General features: G+C 36.1%; 3 protein-coding genes across 3 annotated transcripts; 2 read left to right on the top strand and 1 right to left on the bottom strand.

The window, feature by feature from the left end:
- The first annotated feature begins 1,466 nt into the window (after window positions 1-1,466).
- On the top strand, window positions 1,467-2,415 carry LOC119068420. Its single transcript, XM_037171989.1, has 5 exons — window positions 1,467-1,617; window positions 1,681-1,833; window positions 1,883-2,020; window positions 2,082-2,192; window positions 2,255-2,415. Exons 1-5 carry the CDS (start codon window positions 1,549-1,551, stop codon window positions 2,294-2,296), a joined length of 513 nt encoding a protein of 170 aa, XP_037027884.1. The 5' UTR covers window positions 1,467-1,548; the 3' UTR covers window positions 2,297-2,415.
- A 4,916-nt stretch (window positions 2,416-7,331) lies between these two features.
- LOC119068418 (isopentenyl-diphosphate Delta-isomerase 1) lies at window positions 7,332-8,866 on the bottom strand. The gene is made up of 4 exons (XM_037171987.1): window positions 8,714-8,866; window positions 8,423-8,582; window positions 8,225-8,360; window positions 7,332-8,138 (listed from the first exon to the last, which is right to left on the bottom strand). The coding sequence occupies exons 2-4, from the start codon at window positions 8,575-8,577 to the stop codon at window positions 7,686-7,688; spliced, it is 744 nt and encodes a 247-aa protein (XP_037027882.1). The 5' UTR covers window positions 8,578-8,582; window positions 8,714-8,866; the 3' UTR covers window positions 7,332-7,685.
- A 2,014-nt stretch (window positions 8,867-10,880) lies between these two features.
- On the top strand, window positions 10,881-13,459 carry LOC119068414 (protein claret segregational). The gene is made up of 4 exons (XM_037171982.1): window positions 10,881-11,544; window positions 11,610-11,803; window positions 11,911-12,901; window positions 12,976-13,459. Exons 1-4 carry the CDS (start codon window positions 11,040-11,042, stop codon window positions 13,320-13,322), a joined length of 2,037 nt encoding a protein of 678 aa, XP_037027877.1. The 5' UTR covers window positions 10,881-11,039; the 3' UTR covers window positions 13,323-13,459.
- Window positions 13,460-14,394: the final 935 nt, after the last annotated feature.

The raw sequence follows: 14,394 nt of genomic DNA on the forward strand, positions 1-14,394 counted from the left end.
GTACTATAAATAGAGTACTGACGCGGGACAGTGTACCGAACTAATTTTTGCACTGTAAAAAAATCTGTAAACATTTGTCATACAAAATAGAGTGTTATGATGAAAGAGAAGAAGATATTTTGACAAGTACCCCAAGGCAAGTAAAAATAAACTGGTTTTCTGTCCTCTCGCTCTCAACGTACCACGTTGAAAGAGAAGCAACTACTTTGACAAGTACCCCAAGGCAAGTTATAATAACTAGTCTTCGGTTTTCTCGCTCTGATCATAACAGTCTATAGTACTCTATTTGGCAGCTGTCACTCGAAGCACTTTTGCTTGAAGTGCGTTGACTACACCTATTCTCATTATCCTTCAAACAAACTCGCATATTACTACCAACCAAACATATCACTCACAAATGACAACCAATCTAAAGCTAAGTAGAACGCACAAAGCTTCAAAGACTTACACATATTATCGTCCCTGATGAGCTCCCCCAACGGGTTTGTTTTCACTTTTTAATTTGCGGAAATTATGAAGATGGGCTGTGATGTTTTTGAACTCGCGGGACGAAACGGCGTTTTTAGGTACTTTAGGGATAACGTGACTAATGCTTCATTTTCTTTTCGCTTCTCCGATTTATTTTACGCATTTTTGACCTGATAACGAACTTCCACAACGACAGCTAAAGATGGTTTTGTGTCTCTCAAAAGAGTGTTCTTGTCACTTTCGAATAATAATATGTTTCCACAAACTAGTTTTTTCGCAACAAGTGACGAAAAGAAGGACTTTCAATTGCCTTTATTGCGAAAAACGTTGTATACAACTCTAGTGCCTAAAAAAGCATTTATCACTCGGTTGTATAAATAACTATTACATAACAAATGATAAAAAGTTGAAAAGTAGAATTTTTGTGTGAATTTTGTTGATCCGAGGCGAAGCCGAGGTCAATAAATACACGAAAATGAGACTTTTCAACTTTTATCCCGAGTTATGTAATGGATTTTACATGCTTTTGAAACCTAAACCAGTTTCCTTGTTTTCTCTAGGTGTGTAATAAGCCACTTTCGACCCTAGGCATGTAAAATTCATTTGCGCAAGCTCTGTAATTAAATTGGATGACGTTAGTAATGGGGACGCCTTTTTAAAGTTTACATCATCGGAACCTATTTTTTCCACTGAAATTTATGATAATAAAACCTGAGAGTTATTTTGCGTAACATTTGAATATATTACCGGCATACATCATCAATATTCCATTTTAGAGATCATTGAAGTTACAGATTTAAAGGAGAGATACATCACAACATCCGATGTACTGATTTCTATCAATGTTAATGATGGGTTCAAATTCCGAGTCTAAATGTTTAGTTCAAATGATTTTGCGTTTGATTGTTTTTTAAATTCAGCTCATTAGAACGATTCCAAACAATCGGAAGTTCGCCAAAACAATAGTTCCTCTATAAATGCTAAAAAATCGATTCTAATTTTTCAGTCAGAAGTGAACTCTGCACGCGATTTGTGGTCTGTTTATCTATTTTTCGGTTCAAACAGTAAATATTTGGCGAGATGATGAAAGTAAATTGGTTGCTATTTCTATCTTGTTCAATAGTTTATTTAAAATTATCCTCAGCGTGTGTAAGTTTTGTGATGTTGAGTGTATTTTGTCGATTGTCTGACTGTTAATGTTTATCGTTGAAGGACGGATTCAAATTCAAATTCAATAGCATCGACAATTGCGGAGGTAAAGGTCAAATCGTTACGGTTGATACAAACTTCACCAGCTCCATTAACAAAAAGTGCGAAGTTATCACATCCGGTTGTGTTTCGTCCAAGGGATTCAAAGAGGCGAAAGTATGGCATCGTACACAGTTTGAACCATTTCTAACAGTTTCTTCTTCAGGCGAAGTATACAGTTTATAAGAATGGCATGGCAATAATGACGGGCACTCCAGATTTATGTTCAGAAATAGAAATACATAAAGAGGCGAAAGTTCCTCTAGAAATGGTTGGCTTTCCAACTGCATGTCCCATCGAAAAGGTTTGTAAAACGGATTTGGTTAGTATTTTACAGAAATGAGTGTGTTACTTCTGAACGTTAGGGACGTAAATGTGTGGATGGTACTAAGAAGTTCGATGTAGCAAAATTCAGGAAATACTTGACCATGGCTCGGGGCAAGATTGCAGTTGACACTGAAATTACACATGATACGGTAATGAGAAACCCCACTTTTTCTGAAACAAAAATCTAAATTTTTTTTCTTTTATCTGTTAGGGCTCGTCCTGTTTCAAAGTAGAATTCGAAATTTTTAAGTAAGAACGTCTCAGCCACACTACAGAGCTGTGTTAGTTCTTCAACAAACAATAATAGATTTTTGAATTTTTGAAATTACTGTGTTGATTATGACAAATAAAAATAAAAATATTATTTCTGCATCAACAACTTTTTATTGGAGACGATGAAGAATGAAACATTATCGTTTCACGTTCAGTTTCCAAACTTTTAACGACGAAAAAGTTTTTGGACGTTCCGCAACTAGTTTCAGTTTTCATCGAAAATTTGGAATTTGGACCCTTTTTCATGGCGACTTTTTTCGGCAATTTTTTTTTCGTAAATTTAATGAGACTAGTACTGGTACTAGGCAAGATCTAAAAGCAAAATAAAACCAGTTTTTCGATTTCAAAAAAAAAAAAGATTGAGTGCCCGAAATTTGCTAAGATTTTCCTTCTTCTACAAATTTTATAAACTTCTCAAACAGCACAGGAATATTTTAAACGCCTAGCTGGGACCCCCAGCTTTCGATACCAACGATACCAAACACTTTACATCCGGATCAAAGGATGTATGATTTGTGATGTGCGATATGTGGTGGGACCCAATTTCAATCAAATTTCAAAATATATGGGAGGTAAGTGGAAAAGCCGCAAAAATCAAGAAGAAGAAGAAGAAAAAAAACTTTTTTGAACCAATTTTGAAAATCAGCTAACTTCCATCTCATTTTTAAAATATTATTTGTAAGAAAATTCGGAAAAACTGCGGGAAAATCGAAAAATTCGTGAATTTTTTTGCACTAAAAAAAACTTTGAATCTTCAGCTTTCGTTTGAGACCAATATCACCTGCGTAGCTTCGATTGTTGCTACACAGACATTCATCAAAATTACCTCTGCATCGAAAACTTTAACCGGATGTAGATGGCGCCAGAGGTCACTTTTTCAAAGTCTTCTAATCGTTTTGGAATCCCCAAGTGCATAGTTATAAATGGTAAAAAATTCACGCTTTTATACCAAAATACACCAAAATACAGCTAGTGAGCCCTACTATAAGAAACGTAAAGTTAGGCGCTGCACTCAATCGTAATACGTGTTAAGTGGAAGAAATGAAAAGGTAGGTAGTCCATTCTTATGAGATGAAGTACATGCAGAACGAATAGAACGAAGAAAATTGAGACAAATCTTGGGTTTCTTTATATTTCCAAAAGGCTATTATTTACTTACTACTTAATATCTAGAGCCCAGGGCGCTGGAATTGTTAATCCGCCCTGCCGTTGTATGAATCTCGGTGCGAAGAACTTTATTAGACTTACGATGTGTATTAGAAGAACACACGGCAAGCTGCCTCGTGTCATAATTCCACATCTAGAGCCTAATAAAGTACTTCGCACTCTATGTCATAAATAACTATTTTAATTCTCGGTGTTGTAAAGTGATGTTGTTGTATAAATTGCTGAATGATTTCTCTGACCAGAGAAATGATAACAGATGACGTTGCTGCCGCCTCACCGGCTTTTAAAATGGCATTAAAATGTTAGAGATTAATTTCTCGATTCGAATTTTTGAGACCCTGACAAAAAATTTCGATTTTCGAATTTACATACGGATAAAATCTACAAATCTTGACGAACAATAAAGTCATGAGAGGTGTGACTGAATATTTAACATTCAATTTATTTTAAGAATTTTAGAAAAAAAAATTATAGAATTTTATGAATTTTCGGAATTTAAAATCTAAAAATTCTTAAATTTTAAAATTTTTTAAAAATTTTAGGAATTTTGTGGATTTTAATTCTTAATTGTAGGACCTAGTTCATAGAGAATCTAGGACATGTCAGCTTTTTTCAATGGCTTTCAAAATACTCGGGTGATCGCTTATTACAAAGTCTAAAAAATGTAAAAATCAACGCACTCTTACGTGTAATTAATCATTATTTTATCAGAATATTTTGTGAAAAAATACGAAACGTAAATTGAGATCATTCGAAATTAAATATGACCTTTATGTAACATTCGTAATTAGCATCAAATAAATGATGTCCATAAATACTGTGGTTAGTCGAAAATATTGTTGCTTTTTAATGATTGAAAAATAAATTATGATTTCCACGGATTTCCACATTTTTTTAATAATATATATAAGCGCCGCGTATAATTATATACTCATGTGATCTATTTCAATAATGTCAATAACATGCGAAATTTGTTATTGTTACGACGTAAATAAACTGAAAACAAACTGTACAAACTACTCATCCTTGAGTAAAATGTAAAATGTAAAACTTTGCAAGGACAGTAATTATTCCAGAAAATATTTGGATCCGATTAGGCTTTTCAGTTCTTTCGTACGTAAATACCAGGGCCTATTTTTTTGAGAATTTGATTCCTAAAAATTCTTAAAATTCCTAAAGTTCTATAAATTCCTGAAAAATTCCAAAAATTCCTAAAAATTCCTAAAGTTCTTTAAATTCCTGAAAAATTTCCAAAATTCCTAAAATTTAGAAAAACTGAGTAAAGACGTTCTATTTTCTGGATTTAATTAGAATTAAACGTCTTCGAAAATTTAAAAAATTAAATGAAAACAACATTTCAAATGAAATTTACTCAGATCATTTAAATTTTTTTCGGGTATTGCTGACCGTGCAGGTGTACCTGACCAGCTACATTATTTATCAGTTTTGGAAAATAATTACAAATGAAAATACGCAAATTAATGTTATAATTAATCTTTAGAGCCTAACGATTAACTTTTTCATGAAAATAATGCGATTATTATGTTTACTTATTTGATAAAACCATAAAATGAAACCAGTGCACCATCTCAGTACAAAGTTGCACATTTCTTAAGAAAATCGTAAGATCGGTGTGGTCTAATTTAAGGTTTTTATTGACAAAAGAATTATTAATAGACAAAGTTTTGGTGTTTTGAGGTAGTTAATAGTTCGACAATTAATATTATTAACATAAATAGCGTCTAAAAGTTAATATTTGATTAATTACATGGTGGTCAAAACATTGCATCAAAAATATGCCATGTTTGTGTAGTTGACCGCACCAAATTCCGTACATTTTTCTTCATGTGACAAATTCACCTTCCATTTGCATTGTTGTGTACAAAATGTGAAAAATGTCTTAATTTTGTAGCGGTCAACTACTGCAACAAGACTGGTCAGGTATAAAAACATCCGTTTTTTAGTGGTCAGCTACTGCATCAAAAACAGTGCTTCAGTAAAATCAGGTTTTTACAATCAAAATTAATTAATTGTCAATATTTCTGATATTCTACGGAATGGGAACAGATCAAATTAAATTCTGACGAAGGAAAAACTTAGCTTCATCGAAATCATCCTGAGATACTGATGACCAAAGTTAAAAAATGGCTTAGCCGGTCAGCTACTACCTCGCTCACCTTATTCTAATTTCGATTTTACGTCGTTCTCCAACGATTAATAATAGACTGTTAACTGGGAACTATCAAAAAATAAAGACGAATATTTTAAGATTAATATTTCGATTATACCTCAGAGTTCAAAATAATTCAACAATAACCAAGACGTTCACGAAAAAAAAATTCTTTGAAACCCAAAAAATTGCGAATTCATCGAAAACAAGACAAATGTTTACTCTTTTTTATGCTAGGCGTTCACAATAAAAAGAGAAACTAATTGTAAAGGCGCTGAAAACAACAGTCGTCACTAATCTAAATTTCATTATCCCGATTTTAAAATTGTTACGAAAAAACGGTATTGCATTTTGTAGTATGAAAATTTCTTCCAGAATTTTTTACAGTGCCAAAATTTGTTGAAGAAAAAAGAGTTGCAAATGAGTTGTAAATAAGTTGCATTTCAGGTTGTTTCCCCCTGGGCCCAATAAGTGCCTAAGTGTTTTTCGAACTTGTAGGTCGGCCACATTTGAACATATGTCGTCTGTTTTAGCTTTATTAGATAGGTATTGACCGTACCAATCAGGGGAAAAAAAGTTTATGAAATTATGTTCTCCTGAGCGTGAGCTAGGTCTCTTGGAGTGTGCTCTTATCTGGCTACTCGGCCGTACAGTGAACGTGGAGTATTTTGTCAATATCTCGAGTAAATTTTGACCGAATTTCATGATTTTTTTTTGTTTGAAAGGTATTAACGAATGTAAAGCGTCGGTACTATTTCCGGTCTCCTAACAAAATGGCTGCTGGCGGCCATATTGGATTTTATTAAAAGTGATGTATCTTGGGGAAAATGGTACTTAGAGAGTTTCTGTTAACATGGAAATAATTTGTTATGTGTGTGGGGTTTCAGGGATTCCATATATGGACATCTATATATACCTATATACAGCTATATTAAGCTATATACAGGCATATAGAGCTATATAATAGCATATATTTATCTGTGAAAAGTTTATTTATAGTGAAATATAGTTAAATATAGCGGTATATAGCTGTTTAAATAGGAATTTATTAAATTTGACTTCGTACGGGGCTGTCTATATTGCCTCCGGCAATTTAGTTGTATATGATAACAAGGCAAAGAGTGGATAATGTAAGTGATTTTAAAGGGAGAATAGTTTTTCAGCAGAGAAGAAAATGAAGTAAGAGAAATGAAGAGTTTCACATTAAAGGCTTTTCATACGAATAGGTGTTTCGTACGGGTCGGCGTTAGCTATGTTTATATAGAGAAATCAGAAAGTCAAGTTAAATGTGTCTGTTTTCAAAATTCCGCTAGTGTATGATCACACTGTTGGTGAGTGGTTGCACAAACATTCTCCAACACTTACAAACCACTTGACCCTGAAATCCCTATGTAGTACAGTAGAATCTTGCATTCAGGAGCGTGAGCGGGTGCGGGTTTGGTTTCCATATAAAACAAAAGAATATTTAAAGGACAGCGATACAATTTTATTTCGACTGACTGTTTCCATACAAAATACACATTTTTTTATGAGATAAAAAACTGTTTTTGGTCACTACAACGACTTGCGTCATACTCTTCAAATCTTCTCAATTGATTTTAAATTGTTTAGTTGTTGATATAATTGTTTGACTATTTTTATAGTCGTTTTGGATGCATAATAAATAAAAACAAAGCAATTAAGTGTAAAGAAACCTGATCCCGAGTTTTTTTATTGCACCGTAAATCCGTAAATCGACAACTTGACTTTGAAAATATGCGTAGAAGTTATATTCTCACCTATAACTTACATTAGCATCAGCGAAAATCATTTCCATTTTCAATTTTCATAACAATAAAAAAAAATTATTTTCGTTCCATCGAACAATTAACCAATGACTTGACCTCTGCCGGATGCCATTGAAAATTTAATAAAATTACGCTGGGCGTCATAAATAGTAAGCACAAAATTGTATACTTAAAAATAGTAAAAAAAAAACATTTCAGATTCAGATAGAACTTCTGTTGCGTCACCGACTCCGAATTGATACCAGTCAATTGAATCGTTGAATATTCTCCAAGTCTTCAAACTTTTCCAATTGATGCAAATTATCCCACCACGTCTTTAAGCGATGCTGCAGTATCAAGTGAAACCATGGGGTCAGCGGCACATGCAACACCGCCTTATCGATGTCGTCCCTTTTTATGTACATCAGTTCGCTCACCTCATTCGGATTCGGATTCAGATCGACATCCTTCTGCAGAAACAGAATGTAATCGATCTCGTGTTCGCCCCATATTCCATCCCCATTATCAGCATAGTGTATTCGAGTTAAGTAATGGAAGTATTCGGGTCGCACTTGTGCCATTGGTATTCCCAGTTCGTAGTTTAGTCGTCGTTGAGCTGCCTTCCTGATTCCGATGGCATTTAGCTCCTCTTTTTCAATGTCAATATCGTGCAATGGATGACTACAGCAAGCATTTGTGTACCGGTTCGGGTATGTAATCTGAAACACGGAAATTCCATCTATTAATAACATCATTGGCCTCCACTCAATTTAGTTGCGTTTCTCGTTACGCGTACTCCACGTACCTTGTGTTCGGAACGTTTTTGTAGCAACATTTGGCCTTCTGAATTAAATAGAAATACGCTAAATGCACGATGTAATTTGATGTTCCCGTCGGGTCCAACACGATGACAATCCCTCTTGGACAGTGATCCCAATGACCTGAATGCAGGAACGCATAAATTATTGATAGCACATTATAAACAACAGACAGTCCAACTTACCGATCGTTTTCATCCACTAAGATACAGTTCTCTTTGAGCATACAATTCTCTTGCAGTTGTTGAGATTCTTTGGCTGATAAGACATTCGACAATTGGCGAACAAACTGTTTACTGGCTGTCGTCGACACAAAATTACCGAAAATTCTTTGGATCATTTTCACTATTGCACAGTACGAACGAACATTGTGTAAAGGTGTGACCAAAATTATGTAAAAAGAGAAAACAAAAAATTGTGAAATGTAACATTTTTACAATATAAGCGTTCGATTAGGTTAAAAAAAATTGACTTACGGTACTGTTATGTATTAACATTAATGCGTGTGGGGAGAATGACAGTTGATGTGTTTTCGTGTGTCAGATGTGCCACACTGTAGGGTATAAATTAATAGCCATACCAGCTATACCGTGTAAATAGCTGTCAGTCTCTTGTTCATTATATTAGGTGACTGCCGTGACTGCATAATAAAGATCGCGTTGGTATGCGGTGTCATCCGTGTCATCCTTTGTATGTGTACTGTCTGGGAAAAAAAAGATATGATTTCCCAGTCAAAATAATTTCAACAATTTTAAATGCTTAACTGATGCATCCCTCAAGTTCAATGTCCTATTAGACCGTTTAAAAGAAAGGCTTCGCTCAGTCTCACTGTATTTATTGTTCTCGCTTAAATTTCCTATTGACACAACGACAGAGAATGAGACAAGCCGTACATCGGCATACAGATTTATGAAAATACCTCATTTTAGGATTACATGGTTCTTACCATACCTTCACCAAATTAATTGTTATATTCTTTTTTGTAAATCTATATAGAGTGTTTAAGTGAGAGAGATGGCGAGATGACAACCTATTGTTCCATCTCGGGGTTTGCTGTCAGATTCTTTTGTATTATCGATGACAGCAGACCCCGAGTTGATTTTCCATCTCGCTCTACTTAAACACCGTATAAGTTAAAAATACATCTTGAATGAACATGTCGCTTTGTGTTGACGTTCATTGATGTCCTCCCCTACATACAAAGTTTGACATTCGACCATACCTTGTGTTGACGTTCATTGATGTCCTCCCCTACATACAAAGTTTGACATTCGACCATACCTTCTGTTGACGTTTATTGGAATTGAGGATCTTTCTCGCATTTTGTGACCGTTTCAATACTAGATATTATTATGAAAGAGAAAGAAATATTTTGACAAGTACCTCAAAGCAAGTTATAATAAACTGGTCTTCGGTCTTCTCACTCACATCATAAGCTATTGAAAGAGAAGCAAATACTTTGACAATACAAGTACCCCAAGGCAAGAGTTAATTAAATAGGTTTCTTCAATACTCTCTCTAGCATCCAAACTCTCTCAAAAAATCGATGTAGGGGGGAAAATAAGTTTGAGAAACGCTGATTTTTAATATGACTTAAAACCAACAACAACAACACGAGCGAACAAAGTAGCAGTGATTCATAAACGTATCTACCACCTTAATAATTGTAGTTTGGTTGCTAGGGAGAGTATTGGTTTCTTCCAAGGTGAATGAAATGTCAAACCGTCATCCATAGAAGCATAACCTCAACATTATTAACAATGAAAATGTCAAAATAACAAAAGAGAAAAGTTGTGGTTATGGTTCTATGGATGACATCGGTTCGCATTCGGTTAGTTTTCGGTTCATTTTGTTCGGCGAAACCGTTGCTTGGAAGAAACCTATAGTCTTCAGTTCTCTCGCTCTGATCTCTAGTGTCAAAATATTAAACCATTTCAGAGAAACATTCATTCACGGGACCATTTGAAAGTTAATTTTTTTAATCACATACGAGCGGTGTCCGGATGTCAAAATTACTTAACTAGAAGAATAATTCAAAAATTACACTCGAGGTCTATGTTGTTGTCTCGTATACGCTTATGTAATAAAATAGAGTACACACTTGTCACTGTCAGTCTCGGCAAACCTCGACTTCTTCGTGACAAGTGTGTAATATATATTACGTTGCAATTTGGCAACGGGCTACCCACACCTACATGTTGTTCGGACTGGCACAACTACGAAAAAACAACTTTTTAAGAGCAACTATCCTTAAATTCCCTTAAATTGTACTTATAACATCGAACTGAAACAATTAATTTCTATTTCTTTGAACGTTATATACCAATTTTCTTTTGGTTTCCGTGGATGTAATCACTTAAATAAACAATTGATTTGACCAGCTGGTCCACTGGATAACACTCCTCAAATGCTAATACTTCTCCAATTAATTATTTCTGATTATATTAAAAAGAAAACTTTCAAACGAACAGAACTTCTACGATCCGGAATTTTCAATTCTATTCCAAAAATCGGTTACATTTGCATTTAAATTCTATCACACGGTAATGTACCATCCGCTGCCGGTTCGAAAACATTTCGGTACATTTGTGGTATTGTTGGTAATGATCTGAAAGGTATTACCGGTATTACACAGTCTGTGTATGAAATTTCAACCTAACAAAAACGAAAAAATCTGGTAATACCAAAAAATTGTGTTCGAAGTGTCACTGACTCCATTTTTAAATTTTCAACCGTCGGTCCATCAACGTCTAAAGCAAAAAAAATCTTTGTTGTTCGATTTTATTTTTATAATTTGTAACTATGGAATCACGTTTACCGAAACGGAAAATCGCCGTCGCTACCAATGAGAGAGCAAATAGGATTGCAGCGAATCACTTGAAATTTGGAGAGGCTTTTCCCCGCGTACCACTCGCAACGGTCAACCCAGATAATCCTCCACTGTATCAATCAGCACGAACAAGAGCAACATCCCCAGATCCACGGGCAGGCAGAGTGAACATCGACCGACACTTATTGAGACGTAGCCGTTCCATAAGTGATTTGACTCACATCAAAACAGTTCCATTGAAACGGGGCGCTGCTGGCACACTTGATTCGATTCCAGCTAAACTTGCTCGAATGAATGTAATGCCAAAACCGGCGGCAACCATGAGTCTAGCAAGTAAATCATCATCGCATGGATTAGCGTCAAAGGGAACAGCGAGTGCAGTTGCACCGACCACATCTAAGTCAGCCACTGGTGGAACATTGTTTAAAAGGCCGGTTACAAGGCCTGCAACGACGAGTGCATCGGTTGCTGCTAAAAGTACGGTTACTATCGAATACACTGAAGACTTTTTCTCCATTTTTGTTATTTTGTTTTTTTCACAGAGAAACCTGCCGCTGGCGCAGCTCCAACCGTAGCTAAAGTTGCAGTGAAACGAATTCCATCCTATGACTACAAGGCCCGATTCAATGATTTGTCGGAAAAGCACGCAGTTCTCAGGGAAAAATATGCTCAAGTTGAGTCTAAAGTTGACGATGCCGATCGAATGGAACAAGAATTGGCCACCTATCAGGAAGAGGTGAGAAGTAACAGCTTCATTACTATTACTACTTATTCGAGGATGCCAAAATTCGTTGTTGTTCGTACCAGTGCCATACATTAACCGTAAATAATTGAAATTCACAGGTGACGGAAATGCGCAGCGAGCTGGAGAGCATACAGGATCAACTGTCAACTGAAAGAACTCGCAACAAGGAAAGTGAGAAAACGATTCGTCTCCTAAAATCGCAAATAGAAGCCAAAGAGGCTGAAACGAAGATGCTAAGCGAAAACATTGACAAACTAACAGCCGAAAATGAAGTAATTCGCCCGAAATTGGACCAATTGCAGAAGGTATACAGTGAAACGGTCGAAGAGCTCGCCGAATATAAAGTGAATGCAAAGAGGTCCGAAGAACTGCTATTCGAATCGAATATCGCACGTAAGCAGCTGCACAACGATCTACTGGACCTGAAAGGGAATATCCGGGTATTTTGTCGCGTTAGACCGCCATTGGATGTGGAAGGTAACCGTCTTGTGTGCGGATGGCAGTATATCGATGAAACGTCGCTGGAAATCAGCACAGTGGACAACGGAAAGAGACTCAAACACGATTTCTCTTTTGACCAAGTCTTCCATCCACAGTCGACGCAAAGTGACGTCTTTGAATTGGTGTCACCGCTTATACAGTCGGCATTCGACGGATACAATGTTTGCATCTTTGCCTACGGCCAAACGGGCAGTGGCAAAACGTTCACGATGGAAGGTACTTCCGCAAAATTGGGCATCATACCGAATACCGTTGACTTGCTGTTTTCGTCCGTCGAGAATTACAAACATTTGGGGTGGACATACAACATTAGCGTAACTTTCTTGGAAATTTACAATGAGGTGCTGTACGATCTGCTGAGTAACGAGCAAAAGGAAATGGAAATTCGAATGGTCAATCCAAAGACACCGCATGAAATTTACGTTTCCAATCTAACGGAATTTACCGTCGAAAGCTCTGCAGATTTACGTGAGCTGATCGAAGTGGCCAATTCACACCGTGCAACAGCTGCGACTGTCGGCAATGAGCGATCGTCAAGGTCCCATGCCGTCACTCAAATCAAATTGACCGGAATCCATAATGGACGGGGTACGGTAGTCTTTTCCTTTTCGCTTTTCGAACATCATTTGACTTTTGCTTTTTATTGTTCGGTCAATTTGCAGGTGAAAAATGCGTAGGCAAAATAAATTTGATTGATTTGGCTGGTTCCGAAAGTCCAAAAACAAGTAGCCGTATGGACGAAACGAAAAACATCAATCGATCGCTGAGCGAATTGACGAATGTCATCATGGCACTGTTGAATCAAAACGATCACGTACCGTATCGCAATTCAAAGCTGACCCATTTGTTGATGCCCAGTCTGGGTGGCAATTCCAAAACGCTGATGTTCATCAATGTGGCTCCGTTCGAGGATTGTTTCAAAGAGTCCGTGAAATCGTTACGATTTGCAGCAAATGTCAATGCATGTAAATTGAATAAGGTTCGAAAGAACAAAATGTTTGTCGAATAGAGTTGTTTGTCGCTTCTATGACCAAAATTTACTTTTAACGCTTAGTGTTTATTGAACTGTTTATTTTTCTTATTATCTACTAATTAATCTATTAGACTGACTTGAAATTGTCAAATAAAATGTAACCCAGCAACAAATGGCAACTCGTATGGTCTTTCATTTCGAAAATATTATTTAAAAAAAAAAACCTTAAAAAACGTCGTTACCATTGCTCGTTCGCAGGTGGTATGCAACTCAAACGCACCTAATATGTCCCTAATGCCATACGCTCTCGTTGTAATACTTTGCACAATGTGTGACCTCTTCAAATTCAGCCCTGAATGAATTGATCGAAGGTCATCAGTGACGAAAACACGCATGAAGAATTTACAGCTGATTCAGCACCTTTTATCATGAAAAATTTTTCGGAAATTTTCACGAATTTTCGTGATTTGTAAAATCAGTAAAATCAACGTTGTTCACCAAAATGCACCGATTTTTTACCAAAACTTTGTTTACAAAATACGACATCCATCTTTACAACGCACTTCAAGCATGAGTGATCTTAGTGGTCAGAAAGTACTCTATTTTACATACAAAAATGTTTTTACGTTTGTATGATACTGAAACACTGTCCAGTTTCAGTACTCCTATGTAGAGTACCACTCAAGCTTGCAGTGCGTTGATCTTTACCGATTTTTCAGCCGCCAAAAATGTCACTGAGACTATAATCTGGTAGCTGGAACAATTTGTTTGGTCACATCTTAATCAGCAGAATATCTTAAAATATCTGGAAATGCGTCTGATTTCGGTAGGAACGCTTTCACAGGAATCGATCTAGAGTTCGCTGGACCGTTGGTACCACCAGTTGTAGCATATGAATCGAAAGCTTTATGCATGAAAAAAGAGATGAACGGACACTTTTAGTGTTTCAAAGAAGAATTCTTCGGTCAATATCCGGAGGTGTAAAAGTAGAAGGTAGTTGGTGAAGACGATTCAACCATGGGCTGTATCAGCTTTCTGACGAGCCTCATTATAGTCAAACTCATCAAATTCAAGCGACTAATATGGCTTCGGTAAGAATGAATGAGAA

This window comes from Bradysia coprophila (assembly GCF_014529535.1).
Source record: "Bradysia coprophila strain Holo2 chromosome X unlocalized genomic scaffold, BU_Bcop_v1 contig_185, whole genome shotgun sequence".
NCBI classification, from domain to species: Eukaryota; Metazoa; Arthropoda; class Insecta; order Diptera; family Sciaridae; genus Bradysia; species Bradysia coprophila.

Bases quoted from the DNA above. Each gene is read 5' to 3' on its own strand.
- LOC119068414 (XM_037171982.1), top strand. From the start codon at position 11,040: ATGGAATCACGTTTACCGAAACGGAAAATCGCCGTCGCTACCAATGAG. The intron at 11,804-11,910 runs GTGAGAAGTAAC...TGAAATTCACAG, and splicing joins TGGCCACCTATCAGGAAGAG to GTGACGGAAATGCGCAGCGA. The intron at 12,902-12,975 runs GTACGGTAGTCT...GTCAATTTGCAG, and splicing joins CGGAATCCATAATGGACGGG to GTGAAAAATGCGTAGGCAAA.
- LOC119068420 (XM_037171989.1), top strand. From the start codon at position 1,549: ATGATGAAAGTAAATTGGTTGCTATTTCTATCTTGTTCAATAGTTTAT. The intron at 1,618-1,680 runs GTAAGTTTTGTG...TTATCGTTGAAG, and splicing joins TAAAATTATCCTCAGCGTGT to GACGGATTCAAATTCAAATT. The intron at 2,021-2,081 runs GTTTGTAAAACG...TCTGAACGTTAG, and splicing joins CTGCATGTCCCATCGAAAAG to GGACGTAAATGTGTGGATGG.
- LOC119068418 (XM_037171987.1), bottom strand. From the start codon at position 8,577: ATGATCCAAAGAATTTTCGGTAATTTTGTGTCGACGACAGCCAGTAAA. The intron at 8,361-8,422 runs GTAAGTTGGACT...TCCTGCATTCAG, and splicing joins TTAGTGGATGAAAACGATCG to GTCATTGGGATCACTGTCCA. The intron at 8,139-8,224 runs GTACGTGGAGTA...TCCGTGTTTCAG, and splicing joins AAAAACGTTCCGAACACAAG to ATTACATACCCGAACCGGTA.